Consider the following 15,458-nt stretch of genomic DNA (forward strand, 5'->3'; position numbering starts at 1 on the left):
GGAGGGTAGTAAATGCCGTTTTGTTAGGGGTTGGTAGACCCAGTCCTTCTAACCCTTGGCACCGCCCGTTTATTCTAACAAAACGCGGTCCCTGTGGATTCCTTCCGATTTATACGTTCTTTTTTGTAAGAGAAAAAAGTGTCTCTTCGTATAGTACATTGAGGCGGTGGTGATTGTTAGTTTAGTGGTTTTTGTTTTTAAAAATATATTTTTTATTTTAAATTATATTAAATTATTGTTTTTGTTAAAAAAATTATTTTTAATATTAATATATCAAAATAATTTTAAAAAAAATAAAATTTAAAGCTTGTGAAATGCATGGTTGGACCATGAAAATAAATTGTTTCTAAGTTGTTAATGTTATTAGAATTTAATTTGTAACATAGAAAAAAAAGATGTTGATTTATAAAAGTATTTTTTAATATCATAAAATTTATTATTTAATAAATGAAAATACAAAGAATGCACTTAATAGAATCGTGAACATGAATAATAATTAAAGGCTAAAGCTTGAAGTTTATCTTTTTATTAGATGTATATGTACTTATTTTATAAATGTAGGTTATAAAAAGTCATGCTAATTAACGATAATACATGTATAGTAAACTTAGAAATACAGAAAAGAGCGGGACCACTTTCAAATTCTATTTTTATTTAATTCTATAGCCATTAAAATAAATATTTCAAGGACATTGAAACATTAAAATTATGGAAAAGATGTAGTCAAAATCTTCATTTTTTTCATTTATGCATTTTTTTTTCAATTTTCATAAAACATCTTCACTTTTTTCTTTTTTCTTTTTTTTTGCTAACAACATGGTTTTTCAAATGTCCAACACCTAAATTTCAACTTGTTTTAATCAAAAAAGAATTCCAATTGTTTTTTAAAAAAACCTCAATAACCTCATTTATCGCCTAAAAACAATATTTAATTAGTCTAGAAAATAAAAATAAAAACAACTCACTTTATGATCCTTGGTCTTCTTTTTCTAACTTGTTTAAAAGGCAAGGCTACATTTCCTGAACTTCCACGTACAAGATGAACCAATTGATATCAATGTCAACATTTTTTATGGCTGAAATGCGACGAACAAAGAACTTTCCCCTTCATTTCTATGATGAATTCCTCTCTCCTTTGTCGAAATTCAAGGTTTTGTGATCAAAATATAAAACCTAAAACTACAAGAACAAAAAAATATAGAAATATAAAACTTTAGGAATGAAATTGAAACTTTGTGAGAGCTTCAAATACTAAATTGAACTCTCTCAACATCCAGTGACGTAATTAATATAAGCAAAAGTAAGTTTCATGATGGAAACATAGATACCTAGTATCATGGGAAAGAGAATGCAAAATTCTAAAAGTTTTAGGACCAAATTGAACTTATTTAAAAATACCATGGAAAAATTAAAAAAAAAAAGAACAAAAAAGGAAGAAGAAGAAGATCAAGATCAGATTATGATCACTAAATTACAGGAACCAAAATGTAAAAATAAAAAAGGAATGAAATTAAATTAAATTCTTGCAAAACTTCAAGGACTTAGTTGATCTTTTTTCAACATCCACCAGATGAAACATGAAAAATAAAGTCTCAGGACCACGATACAAATACCTATAATTACAAGGATGAAAATATAGAACTTAAAAATTCCAGAGATCAGATTGGATTTTCTTAGACTTTAGAGACCATGTTAAACTTCTAGGGGTTGCACTTTTGTGTGGCTTCAGGACCGAAATGTAAATGTTTAAAACTACAAGGATGAAAAAAATAAGAAATCTAAAAGTTTTAGTGATTGAATTGAATTATTTTGAAAACACAAGAGACCAAATTGAAATTTTGAAGATTGCACTGTACAATGCAATCCACTAGAACAGCTGTTGTAGCAAAAGTAGCAACTGAAATAAATATATCACACGAGATGTGAATGATCCTTTTAAACTCGATAAATCTAGTTTTAATTTTTGAGAACTAACTAAAAATATATTTTAACCATTTTAAAAAAGTAATATATTTTTATATATTGCAGCATCGTCTACACCTTTGATTTTTACTTCTGCTCGAGACCACATCGAACCAGCAAGAAATTTTAACAGGAAGGCACAGAGGAGAGGATTCTTTACTTCATTCAACGCCGTAAAGAAGGATTAATTAATCAGTAAAACATAATTATGAATTTAATCACAAATTGAAATACCAGTTCAATGCTTAACTATGTCATCATTACGAGGGTCCAAGACCGGGACATATTAGCATATCCATATTAATAATTTTATTAAAGTGACAACCATAGTATAAATATATTACTTGTTGTGTACATGGATACATTAATATGATTATGATATATAACAGTGTATATATTAATTAATATGTTGATTAATATATAAACAAACTCATTGATGTTCATAAATTGACCTGTCCAATGTCCATATATTGAGGGATCATGTGTCCAAAAAGTTTATCTTCTTTAGAAAACACTAAAAATATTTGAGATTTTTAGTTTGGTCTTAAATTATTATCTGTTTATGCAATTAATCAAGATATTTTTATGGCTAATTGAGTTATTTTTAAAATATTTTTTATTTTAAAACATATTAAAGTATTTTTTATTTTTTAAAATTTATTTTTAATATCAACACATCAAAACAATTTAAAAAAAAATTAATTTTAAAAAATAAAATAAAAATTTAAAATAAAAATATTAACGGGTTTTTTTAACTAAACAAATAAATTTATCAAGATATTTAAAAAGTATCTATGATTTTCATGTATTAATTTGAAAAATTAATACTTGACTCAAAATATATAGTGAATATAAGATATCGTTTTTCAATGATGTAAAATATTACTATTCAATCTTATAAAATAATAAACAATATTAGTCTTTTAATTATTTCAAGGGGGTTACATTACAGATTATTTGAATTTAGTGCCTGACTATATATATATTTTTCTGAATTAAAGATCAGGTACTGCTGATTGATTACATTTTTTTTTTGTCTGTTTATGTATACGATGTTAACAGCTTTGTGAAGCCGAAAACCATAAATAGTATGGGGCCACCGCATGGTTTCACTGGCAGATAAATTCATGACGTATTTTAATCGAAAACACCAGATCAATGCTTCTGGTTAATTTTTTTACCAGTCGAGAAAATTATTATTATTAATAGTAAAAGCGAGCAAATTCTATAATTACAAAAGGACAGCATGTAATAACACGCAATGCTAAAACACACCGAGTCAACTCCACCAAGAACTTGGATTAATATATAAAATAAAATAAAATAAAATTCTCATGTTGAAAACAGGTGTTTTCAAGATTGCCATGAAATATATCACAAGAAATAATTGTTCATTAGTCACTTTGTGAATCCTGTTGGATCTAATGGTCAAGGATACACATTCTTTCTTTCTTTTTAATTATCATTATTCAAATTCTAAACCAACTTCTGGAAAGTTTGTTTTTAATAAATTTTGCAATTATAATTACAAAAAATAATAATTGAGATTGAATTAGACTTTACTATGCTGGGACCGCGTTTGGGATAAGATTGTGGGGCTTTTACATCAATGCCATCGTTGAATTCTACTAAGCCCGTAATAGAAAGGAGAAAAGCTTCATTTTTAAGTTTAATAACTTACAATTTTAACTTTTTACATGTATTGATATACGAGAAGTATGTAATTAAAAAATAGCAAAATAATATTTTATCATATATATATATATATCATGTTTTTGCTGCTGTGTGTTTTATTTTTAGGGATGACACACACTAAAAACATAACTTTCAACTACCCCCGAGGACAAATACATTCTTAATTTCCATAAAATACACCATGGAAAAAAAAAGAATTAATTTAAATTACCCTTTATTTTATTGATATATTCTCGCAAAATTACGAACCAACCACTGCTGGAGTTTGATGGAAATACAGTGAAAAAAGAAGGTCTTGTACCAATTGTTTTGCACAGCCACTCAATTTGGAGTGAACTGAAGCTCACCACAGTGCACGTTAGCAGTAGAGGCAGATTGTGTAAGCTTTCAAGTACAAAATGTATATCTATTGTACATATCCATCATGGTTATGTGGCTTAACATGAGCAGAGACCATGCATAGAGCCATGTTGATGTGGCACAACATGGACTGACCATGTACATGCGGTTAGATGATAATCTTTCAAAAAAAATATTATTATTCTTTATTTTAAATTAATTATTTTAATATTTTTTATTATTATTCTTTATTTTAAATTAATCATTTTAATATTTTACCAGATAAAAAGGTATTTTCAGAAGCAGTATTTTATCACTGGAGCTTCTATCTAACAAGGACACGGTGGGTGCTATAAGGAGGAAGGACCCACCAACTGGTGAGATAATCCCATCAAACCTTCACCTTCACTAGCTAAGGTTAAGCAAGTAGAGCTGGTCTAATCACATATTATGATCACTTGTTAAGACTCTAAATTTGATTATAAGTCGAGATCAGGGTGACCTTTCGGGATTTCCAAATGATTGGGCATTCGAATTATTTCGACTGTGGGAGCTATTCAACACCGACTAAAAATAAAACAATTTATACATTAATTATGACAAGATTTTATATTTAAACATTTTTAGTTCTCGTTTTGATTAATAAATTAAAAAATAAATTTAAAATTCGAATCTGAAGAAAATGAACATTTTTTTTTACCACCATACTTGTTCTTTGAAATTGCATGTATACATATAATTAATATTTTATGGAATTTACAATTTCTTAGGAGAAAAATATTATCGAATCCATCCTAACTGGTAAAGCCGATCGATTTAGCTACCACAAATTGTTAAAAAGACTAATTTTGAACCTGTTATAGGTCTTGATGTTTTTATTTTTATTACAAAAAAATAAATCACCATAGATAATTGACGTTATCATCTGGGATGGATTTTCGGACCCCATTTTGCTCCAGTTTCCATGGCATTGATCAAAATTAAACGTGATGCAATTAACTTAATATTTTACACCCAGTACTTTGGGAAATGAGTGAATGAAAATTAAATCCTAGGATCCCCATGGAATGATCAATCTTGGCACAACTAGAGTCCACCATCAACAAAATCAAGATGTTAAAAAAAAAAGAAGATGTTCTCAAAGATCTTAAAAAAAAAAAATCTAAACAGAAAATAAATACGATAATTTTCTTCAATGCTAGGAACCTTGAACACTTTATGCAGCACACTAACAACTTTAGATCTTCGAAATCTCATTGTGATCATGCGAGGTCCCTCTTTTGGTTGAGAGATGAAGTAGGTACAATTTAAACATATATGATTAAGTAGAAGGCCTCATAATTACTCTGAAGAAAGTCTGCTCGCTAGTCCATTGCCAGAAAGGTTTTTGATCATTTTCAAGAGAAGAGCCTGTGGTCAACTGTTTGGGATAGATTCATTTGTTTAAGCTTCTAAAGATATGCTTGGAGGATCGGTCAGGTAACCTCCTAAAGCATGTTGCTATTAATTGGCCCTTATTTTTTTAAAAAGAAAATTATGCTCAACCACCATGATTCTAAACGGGGTTTAACTATAATCTCATTGAATTAACAAATTAATTAATATGATATTAGACTTCAGGAGTCCATGAAGCATTAAAAAACATGGGTCCTTCCACGAAAAAAAAAAAAGCTTCTTTCATGATTATTGCCTTGAAAGATTATTGCACGACAGGTAAATTCGATAAAAAAAAAATACAATTAGAACGGGTCAATGAGTAAATCGTCTATTCTGCTATTAAATTTTGCTTAGACATGTCCTTCTACTCTTGGCTTCTCGAGCATGTGCTCCCTCCACCTCTAATGCCTTTCCTTTTCGGTCAATTCGAGATTAAAATAAGAGAATTTGACTTGAATTATTGTAAGATAACAATATTAGTGATAGAGGGACTACATTTCAACAGACCAAAAGTACAGGGATGAAAATAATAAAAATAAAACTAGAGAAACCATATTAAGAGAATTTAAAGAGTGAAGGGACTGAATGAGATAAAGGTTGTAAAGTCACCAATACCCGGGGATTTGTTCTTGCTTTTCTTTTTTATCGGTGGCAATGGTACGCAAACTGCGAAAAGCACCTGCCGCCATGAAACGGAAAGCACTTTTCAAAACTTATTTCCAAAAGGCTGGTTTTCATGGTATCTGATAATATTCATATAGACTATATATAGCTGGATCATTTGTACATGTATACTAAACCAAGCAGCCATTTCTTTCTTGACGTTTTATTATTATTTGGCGTGTTGAACTGTCTCATATTTATACTTATATTGGATTCAAAATTTATAAAAAAATTACTTTGCACATTTTAAATTTGAATTTTAATAAAAAAACAGAGCATACATTCTTAAATTTAAGCAATACGCTAACCTTCTAGGATTTAAATCAAATTATGCATTCACAAATCGGATTTGATTTAAGCTTGGTGTAAAAAAAATTAGAGAGGTTAAAAGCTAGTTATGATGGACCGGGGCTGAGATGGGATTGATGGGCCCTCGCTAACCAGGAAATAGTATCCTTGCACCAGAGTTTTGAATTCCGAGTCATTCATAATTTCAACTGTTGCTTGATAAGAAGGCCACCAAATAATTGAGAATTCTGCTGGAGCGAGAGGGCCAAGGCGTCCACCCATCTAAAGCCAGGTTTAGGAGTATATTGTTGAAAGTACGCTGAAATTTCGGAGCAAATACAACCCTGAACGAGCACTAAAGTGTTACATTATTAGGATAAAAAAATTTTAAATATAAAAAAATATTCAGGTCTCGAGAAATTCTTTAGTATTATTATTATATAAGAAAATATAGTCGATTGATTTTGTCTTCGATCAAAATAATTTTTCTGTTGACTATCTTTTATTTATCTTAACAAGTGTAATGTTTTTATATGAATCATTGTTTCTCCTAAAACATAATTAGTTTATGATTGTTAAAGGCAATTAATAAAAAATATTAAAATAGTATATTTGAAAACTAAAAAAAATTATAAATGTAATAAAATTATTTTCAAAACCTATTTAAAAATGTTAAGAATACAAAATCATTTGAGTCTAATCTTCATAAACAATTTATTATTAGTATTGTTATTTTCATATTAGAAAAAAATAATTTAAAAAATTATTAAAATTCAAATAAAAAATTATAATAATATTTAAAAACTATATCAAAACTGAAAAATAGAGTAATCTAATAAATATTTGTTTAGAGTGCCAAAAAAAAACATTTTTTTAAAAAAGGAAAAATAAAAAAAGAGGCCAACCCTAGCACTTGGCCTAGCAAATTTAGGCTCCTTGTTTTATTTTTTTATTAAGGGGATGTACGCCTTTTATTTTTCAAAAAAGACTCAAATGACAAGTCCTCTATCTGAAAATAACAGTGCTAGCGCACTTGAACCCGCAACCTCGTAGTTGTGATTTAAGTGCTAACAAATCATGCGTTAACTAAGTTTCTAAAATATCCATTTCATAGAGTTTTTAACCTATTATTGTGAGCTATTTTATCTAAATTGCACAATTTTTATGGGTTGAGCTGTATCCGACAGTGGAAGTACTACAAGCAACTTAATGTTTTCAACAGGCCTACCATAAATTGACAAACGTGGTTACAATTTACAAGGTGATTTGAACTAATGGAAATACTATCCAGCAACTCTAAAATGTTGCCAAATCCTACAACAGCAAAATGGAGAATCATTCACTACTCCCCCAGTCCAACAAAACGGCTACACTTTATTGCTGTCAAGAGCATCGATTGTTAAGTGAAAGAATACCTTATTTTTATTTGGTACATCTTAACGATCCTATTCGGAGCTGATCCCTGCATAGTTGAAGGAAGAGCTAGCTAGCTAGCTAGGGCAGGGTGCCCAATCAACATGCCAAAACATGGTTGCAAGTGCTGGAAACACAATCGAGTATTTATAGCCAAAGTTTTTAGTGGCATGTACTTTATTGGAAGATTCTAACTCCAAGATAAGGAGGGCGACGAGTAGAGAAGGCACGAAGAATCCATTAATCTTGTATTGTTCTAAACTTCAAATCAGTTTTCCTGATTTTACATTAAGATTCACCCATTGAAAATGGGTGTTATTTGAGAATATATTTTTATTTTTTTTTATTTTTTTTTAAAAATTAATTTTAACCAAAGCAAACTAGTATTCGGTTCGATTCAAGTTATATTTTTAAAAATAATATTTTTTGATTTGGTTAGATATTTTAGTTTAAACTAAATCAAACCAAATTATAAATACATTTATATGGGAGTTACTAATTAAAGATATGTTTGGAATACTTTAATTTTAAATTTTAAATTTTATTATTTTTTAATTATTTTTTGTTTGTTTTAAAGTATAAATATTAAAAATATTCTTTTAAAATAAAAAATATTATTTTAATATATTATCAAGTAAAAATTATTTTAAAAAATAATTTTTACTGCACTCTCCGGCATCTATCCTGTTGAAATGTCGGTTAACTTAGCAGAGCTGCGTTCTCCAACATTTAACCTGTTGAAATGTCGGTTAACTTAGCAGAGAGGATTTATATAACAAAGTATTCGATTCCATTGGCGGTAACAGATTGGTTACTCCTGAGGTGGAGGAGTGGTGGCTGTTCGTAGTGAGTTCTAGCATGTTTTCCTCAATTGAACTTATTACCAGGTCAGAGATACCATGTACTGTTATTCTTGGCAAATAATCTTGATTGTTATGTCAAGATATATTGTGCAAATCTTTATGATCATTTATTCTAATACTTTTTAAGCACGGCATATCTTCAAATTACATGATGGTGGACAAGTTGCGCAGTGGAATAATTAATTGTGTCTTCATACACGATTCCATCGTTCATTTGCAAGTCTTCTTCGTCGTCTTCTTTTATATATATATATATAAGCAATTAAGGTCTTCTTTCTTGCTATTTTTAGTTTTTTTTTTTTTAATAGGACAGTTCTTACAGATTGATTAAGAAATTTGATTTAGGACTCACCAACCCTCGAGATTGATATACCTTCCATCATGTTCCGATCCCAGCAACAAATCAATTTAAACAAGAGCTATTTTTATTTTCTTTATGTTTCGAACTTTAGATTCGGTCGTGAGAAATGAAATTCTCAAGAATATGCTAGATCTAATAGGGTGGTTTCTTTTGACCGTATAGGGAAATGAACTTAATTCCGATGATTTCTTTAAGCTTTGGAAAATGAACTCAGCGTAGTACCGGATTTATAAATTTTATAGATTAAACCTCAAATATCTCCCACATTTATCAACTCTGGCATTTACCAATTCTTTAAATGATTTGTCTAATATGCACGTTTTATGTTCTAAAAATAACATTGATTTAAATAAAATTTAATAAAAAAACTAATAGAAAATTTAATAAAATTCTTCTGGAGATATTAAAATGAACTTCAAATATAATTTAAATAATAAAAAATAGTAAAAGCAAATAAGAAAGAAGATGCTCTAATTTATTACGGTAATTTTCAAATAATAAAATTCTAAAAATACCCTTTTCTTTTCTGTCAAAACCCCTATAACTACTCTTTACCATTTCATATTTTACCGAATCCAAGTACTTGTGTTGACTTGAAAAAAAACACACATGTAATGGGAAAAAAGACGTAAATAAATAAACTTCTGTGCCATATATAGGTAGCTGAACTAAAGCATATCTGCTGTCTGAAATGACAAGCAACCAGGTGCAATAAGAGTAAAGCCCATTTCAAGCTCAGGCTGGCAGCAGCACCTCAAGCAACAAGGACAAAACCCGGGTTTCTAGTTTCAACATTCGAAGAAGAAATATCGACGCTAAAATTGTACTTTGCCAATCAGTGGGATTTTGACAGACGTTTTAATATCAGGTAGTTGAAGTGGGATTATGGTGGATACTGTGCCTTGTTTATCAGTATATCTTCAGCAAAGTCAACTCCTTTGCTGGATAATACTAGAGAGATGTATCCATCTTCATTGGATTGAAGATTATGGGCAGTTGCAGCTAGAATCAATATAAGACAGAAAACTAAGAAATACAAAGGGTCTGCCATGAAATTAACTGGAGCAAAGAATGATTCTTGTAAAAGAAATACAATTAAAATTGTTAATTTAATTCATTTCCACACCTGTTCATCGATGTACCAACAAAAGGCAAAAATTATTTGAAGGGCGCCACATTACCAGCCCAATGAACACATAATTGCAGTGATTGGTGTAACAATTATAGTTACAAAATTTTCTTGTAATTACAGTTTTTAAATACAAAATTGGACAAATGAAAAAAGAAGAAAAGAAAAACTTGAAACCCGGCCCGTGTTGGGTCTCAAGACTTTATAACTGGTCAGCCCTCACATCAGTAGTTGAACCAATTCCCACCTGCAACCATGGAGATGAACTTCCACTAGTGCTCATGCCTTTTAATTCACTAAGTTTTGCTAACTTCACCTTACTATCTGCTTCATCATTCACATTCTGGACTGAACTATAATTATTATTATTATCATCGTTATTGTTGTCTTTGGTGTCACGATGATCCTTTTCATTTTGGTGCCGATGATTGTTGTCGTCCTTTACTTTTGCATCAACTCTCGTCCAAGGCTGTAGGTAAATCTCAGTAGAAACCTCAATATTTGAAGGGTCTGCAACAGGTGGATGAGCAGGAAGATTGAGATCAAGTGTGAGATCTAATGGCTCAGAATTGTTGATAAACTTCGGTCGTCGTTGAATTTGGTCCAAGTGATCCTGAAATTGATGGAACTTGGGGAAAGATGAAGTGTCTGGAGAATTTGAAATGAGCCAATGACACCTTTTATGGCCACCTAATGCTTGTCCGGATGAAAATACACGATGACATATGGAACATTCGTGCACTTTGGATTTCCTTTTCGAAGTGGAAGCCAATGGAGGAGTTGAACCATGATCGAATTGCAAAGTCGATGTCGATTTTGTTGAAAAGAATTCATCATTTGTGATGAAATCTTCATCATGATCAGCTAGGCTATCTTCCATTCCCTGATCAAGCCGGGCTGCATAGCATCCTTTAACCTTCTTGTGGCTAGCTCTATGTCCACCCAATGCTTGATGTGAATTGAAAACTTTCTTGCATGCTTTGCATTCAAACATTCCTTTAGCAATCACCTTGGCCTTGTCTAATGGTGGCTTGTATTCCACATTAGCCATAAAATTCAACGGATTTCTTCGCTCTTCTTCTTTACTAGCAGATGCACAAGACTCCTCAGGCTCGGCTTCTAAGGGATCAACTGTTGCATTAGATAGCATCATGAGGCAATTAGCAAGATCTTCCTCTTCGCTTGACGGGCAGCTGGAGTTAAAATTGCCAACTTTAGCTCTCAATGATCGTTTTCTTTTAGACCAACAGCAGTCCCTTCTTGGAGTTCCACCCTCCTCGTCCGATCCTGGAGAGGAAACAAGCAATTGATCTGCATCCTCGGACGTGCATCTTCCATGTTCAAGAAAAGACTTCCATGACAAGAATTCTTTGCCACAATTTTCACAAACCCGACAGCTCTTTAATCGATTTGGATTCGTTCTTAACGCATACATACGCCTGGTTCCAGGGGGCACGGTGGCTCCCAACTTATCTTCCCAGTCACTAGCAGGATCTTCATCTTCCATGTTGACATTCTCATCACCTATTCCGTGTGCTCTCATGTGCCCTCCTAGTGCTCTTCCACACATAAATCCTTTCTTGCATATTTTACAAAAGTGCTTGAAGTTTGGTTGTTGATCCACAAGCAAAGCCATATAAAGTGGGAAACAAAAAACAATAAACGAAAGAAATGAAAAACTAAGAGAGAAAGAATTAATGAATATTAATCAATGAAGTGAGGTTAACTAATGGTGTAAGAGATCGAATGGGGCGAAGTTTGTTCTCGTAGCGCAACTTGCTGTAGGGTTGTATGGTTAAGAGGAGTGCTAGCCAGACCTAGCTTCTAGATATAGCCATGGTTTAGAGAGAGGTAAGAGTAAATAATAGTTGAGAATATGGTGCCAAGTGGTGGGAGGTTAAGAGGGCTAGAGACTTTTTCTATTACATTGTGGTGGTGGCGCCACCGGTCAAACAAACCAAGGAGCTTAGGTCCGTACGTCTGTGGGAGAAAGAGAGAGTGGTGAGTGAGGGAGTGAAAGGGGAAGAGAGTAGTGGTTCTAACTGCCATGCCTATTCATATCCCTTCAATTCCAAGCCAAGAAAACTAAAAACTCATGCTTCTCCCTGTTTGTCGGTTGGTTCAAGCTGCCTTTCCACACAAATATTATGTCATTTGTCTAATAAAAACATATTTGTGTTTGTTTCCACTTTTTTAGTTTCGAAACAACTCATGAAATCTCCAAGTACAATGCGGATCCATTTGGATAAGTTTTAGGGTCTGCTTGGTCATAGTCCACCGAGGGCAGTGTCTGAAAAGCTAGCTAATTCAGTGCGATCTTCGTTTCTATGATTTAAATGAATTTTCCCTAAAAAGTTGTGTTATTTTTCATAAACATAAAACACATTTCTTAAATTCAAATTATATATATATATATATATATATATATATATAAATGTGTGTGGAATATTCCATAAAATTTGAGATTTCCATAAAAGATATCTCTTTCATGTTAATAATATATTTTGTAGCATTCCTTTCCACAGCATGCCAAAAACACATCGTTTTATTGTTTACACAATTGACCCAGGTTTGGTTCTCAACTTGGATTTTTTAAGAAATGGGCTTGATGAAAACTTGTCGAACCAACTTAAACCAATGATCTAATCAGTTTGAGCCAATCTAACATGAGTCAACCCTACCAAAGACGTGTCATTAACTTTTCTAAATATTAGTGACAAGGATCATCCCCCAAGCAGACGTGTCATTTACTTGGTAAAAAATTGAAAAATGCATCATGGTGTTAACAGTCGAGTCATTAACCTCTTACGTGGAAGCACTTGTGTCACCATCAGGTCATCACAAAAAAAGTAAAGCTCAAGTTCACTGTACACGTATATAATTCACTTTTCACTATAATATTATAATTTTTCCCTTTCTAAAAACACTCAATGGCGATCTATTAATCATTCAATTCTTTTCAGTATGATTAAATGACCTATTTTTTTCAATTTTATTTTTATTTTTTTTTGTCATTTTGTTAAGGTTATTTTTTTTATTTTTTTCTCCGAGTAGTTTTTATGGTTACGTTCTCTCCTGTTGAAACTTGAGAGGTACTTGCATAATACATTCTATGCCATCTCTCCGTCTCCTCGTCTTCCATTGCATTCTCTCTCGTTATCAGATAGAGATAATAAACTTATTTATCTATAGAGAAACAGACGATTAAATCTTCATTGGCATTTGTTAAAATAAAAGAAAAAATCAATAGCTTAGCTATGATTTGAATTCTTATTATTGATCTGTTTCCACGGGTTGTTTAATGTAACGCTTCGAAATGGGTAGAAATAGAAAGTTGACTTTTTTTTAATAGATATATAACATACAGTAATATATTTTTCAGTTCAAACTTCAAAAATTGATTTTGAGATATATTTTTTAGAAAACTTTATTTATCAGTTCGGTTGAAATTTTAATCTCAAACTCAGACTATATAACACCCCCTACAATCATTCTAAAAAAGAATTAAATTTGAGAGATATAGTTTAACTAGTTAGATTTTAAATTTATTTTTAAAAAACTTTATTAATTTTAATATTATAAATCTTAAAACTAACATAAATTTATATAATTATTAATTTTAGAATCGAGAGTAATAAATCAATATATATAAACTTGTCCTAGTATCAAAGGAAAGGAAAAAAGAGAGTGTAGAATAGGGTGTTAGGTTGGTTGCCATTAATGTGCAACAACCATTTGCTATTGCACCAACCATGTGCACTCATCCAAGATGTCAAAGGTTGGCAGCCACCATTGTTGAAGAAGAGTTGGAGTTGGCAGCCACCTTTGTTGAAGAATAGTTTAACTAGTTAGATTTTAAATTTATTTTTTAATAGTTATAAGTTTAAATTTTTTTAATATCACTAAAAACTTATATAATTATTAATTTTAAAATTTATAAAATTAATTAAAATAAACACAAATCACCGAAATAAACTCTTTAAGGTGCCGTGCACCGGGAGAGTAGAGACAAAGCCTAGTGATGCCCATGAAAATCCATTCAAGAATCCGAATGTAAAGGGTTGCCAATCCCCTAATAAGATACTTAAGGCTCTATCAGCGTTCCTTAACCAAAGTTTGTTTCGCCTATGATGTCATCAATTAAAACATGGGGGGAGTCATCTTTGCTGAGATCATTTCAACTTCACACAGTCTGTGTAAAATCCTGCTCATTTTGAATCTTATTCGAACACCATTGTCGTCGTCCAAGTCTTTAGCATCCTTTAATGGCCAGCGTTCTTATGCCCGCATCTTATCTGGGGTCCACTGAGTTTGGGATATGATTCTTCCCAACTTTGGTGCTATACACTGAACAAATAATACTCCATTGATCAAAATGTTGTGCTCGGTTAGACACTTCACGCAGCAAATTGAACGGTGGATCTAATTTTCTAAAATTCACACTCCAGTTTATTTACTTGTGCACTTAAGAGCTTTTGTTAAATGGAGATAATATTTATAAAACATAACAAATAAATATATCTTTATTCTTGAATTTTTTTTAAGTGAAAATCTTCGATTATTAACCAAATTTCTCATATACTCTGCTAATTCTGCCACATAAACTGTGAAGATTTGGTTTACCTAGAATATAAAATAATTAATAATGATAAAGAAAGGTAGGAGTACAATTAAGGGATAACCTGCAAACACATACATAATGGATTCACCATAATTGCTAAATTACAAAACTAATGAAAGTGAGAGGTAATAGCCTTTAAGCATTACCAGTCAATGTCTCTTTACTTTCTCCTATATATTAATGGTGAATTGTGTAGAATTAAGCGACGGTAGTGTTGCTTTTCCATATCTAGATAGGTATTATTATTATTGTTATTGATGTTAATATTACATGATGAAACTATTTTGTCATGCATAAATTTTAAATTGTTGATGTCATGTTGCTGTATGAAAGTAATGCAGTTAGCATAAGCATGCATAAATTATTATTATTTTTTAAATATAGAAAAAAAGAAGAAGAAAAAATAGTAGTAGTAGAAGAAGAATAACAAATAAGTCTGTCTCTTATAAAATAAAAGGATTTAGACTTTTTATTGGGACGTGTTACCAATGATTTTACTGAAAGATAATTAAATATTAATATTTTTTAATTATTCTGTTGGTAATTTTATCTGTAATATTTAATTTAAATTTTTAATTTCATAAAAAGTTTTCAGAAACCACCAACAATCACCGATGATTTTTCAATTCGTTGATGATTCCGTCTGTAATATTTAAATAAAAATTTTAAATTAATTGAATATTTTTT

At 30.9% G+C, this 15,458-nt stretch overlaps 1 protein-coding gene across 1 annotated transcript; it reads right to left on the reverse strand.

Annotated features, from left to right (window-relative positions):
* Positions 1–10,191: 10,191 nt before the first annotated feature.
* LOC105132205 (zinc finger protein ZAT9-like) lies at positions 10,192–12,155 on the reverse strand. The gene has a single exon (XM_011035556.1). The coding sequence runs from the start codon at positions 11,784–11,786 to the stop codon at positions 10,353–10,355; it is 1,434 nt and encodes a 477-aa protein (XP_011033858.1). The 5' UTR covers positions 11,787–12,155; the 3' UTR covers positions 10,192–10,352.
* Positions 12,156–15,458: the final 3,303 nt, after the last annotated feature.

This window comes from Populus euphratica, unplaced genomic scaffold (assembly GCF_000495115.2).
Source record: "Populus euphratica unplaced genomic scaffold, PopEup_1.0 scaffold2.1, whole genome shotgun sequence".
NCBI lineage: Eukaryota > Viridiplantae > Streptophyta > Magnoliopsida > Malpighiales > Salicaceae > Populus > Populus euphratica.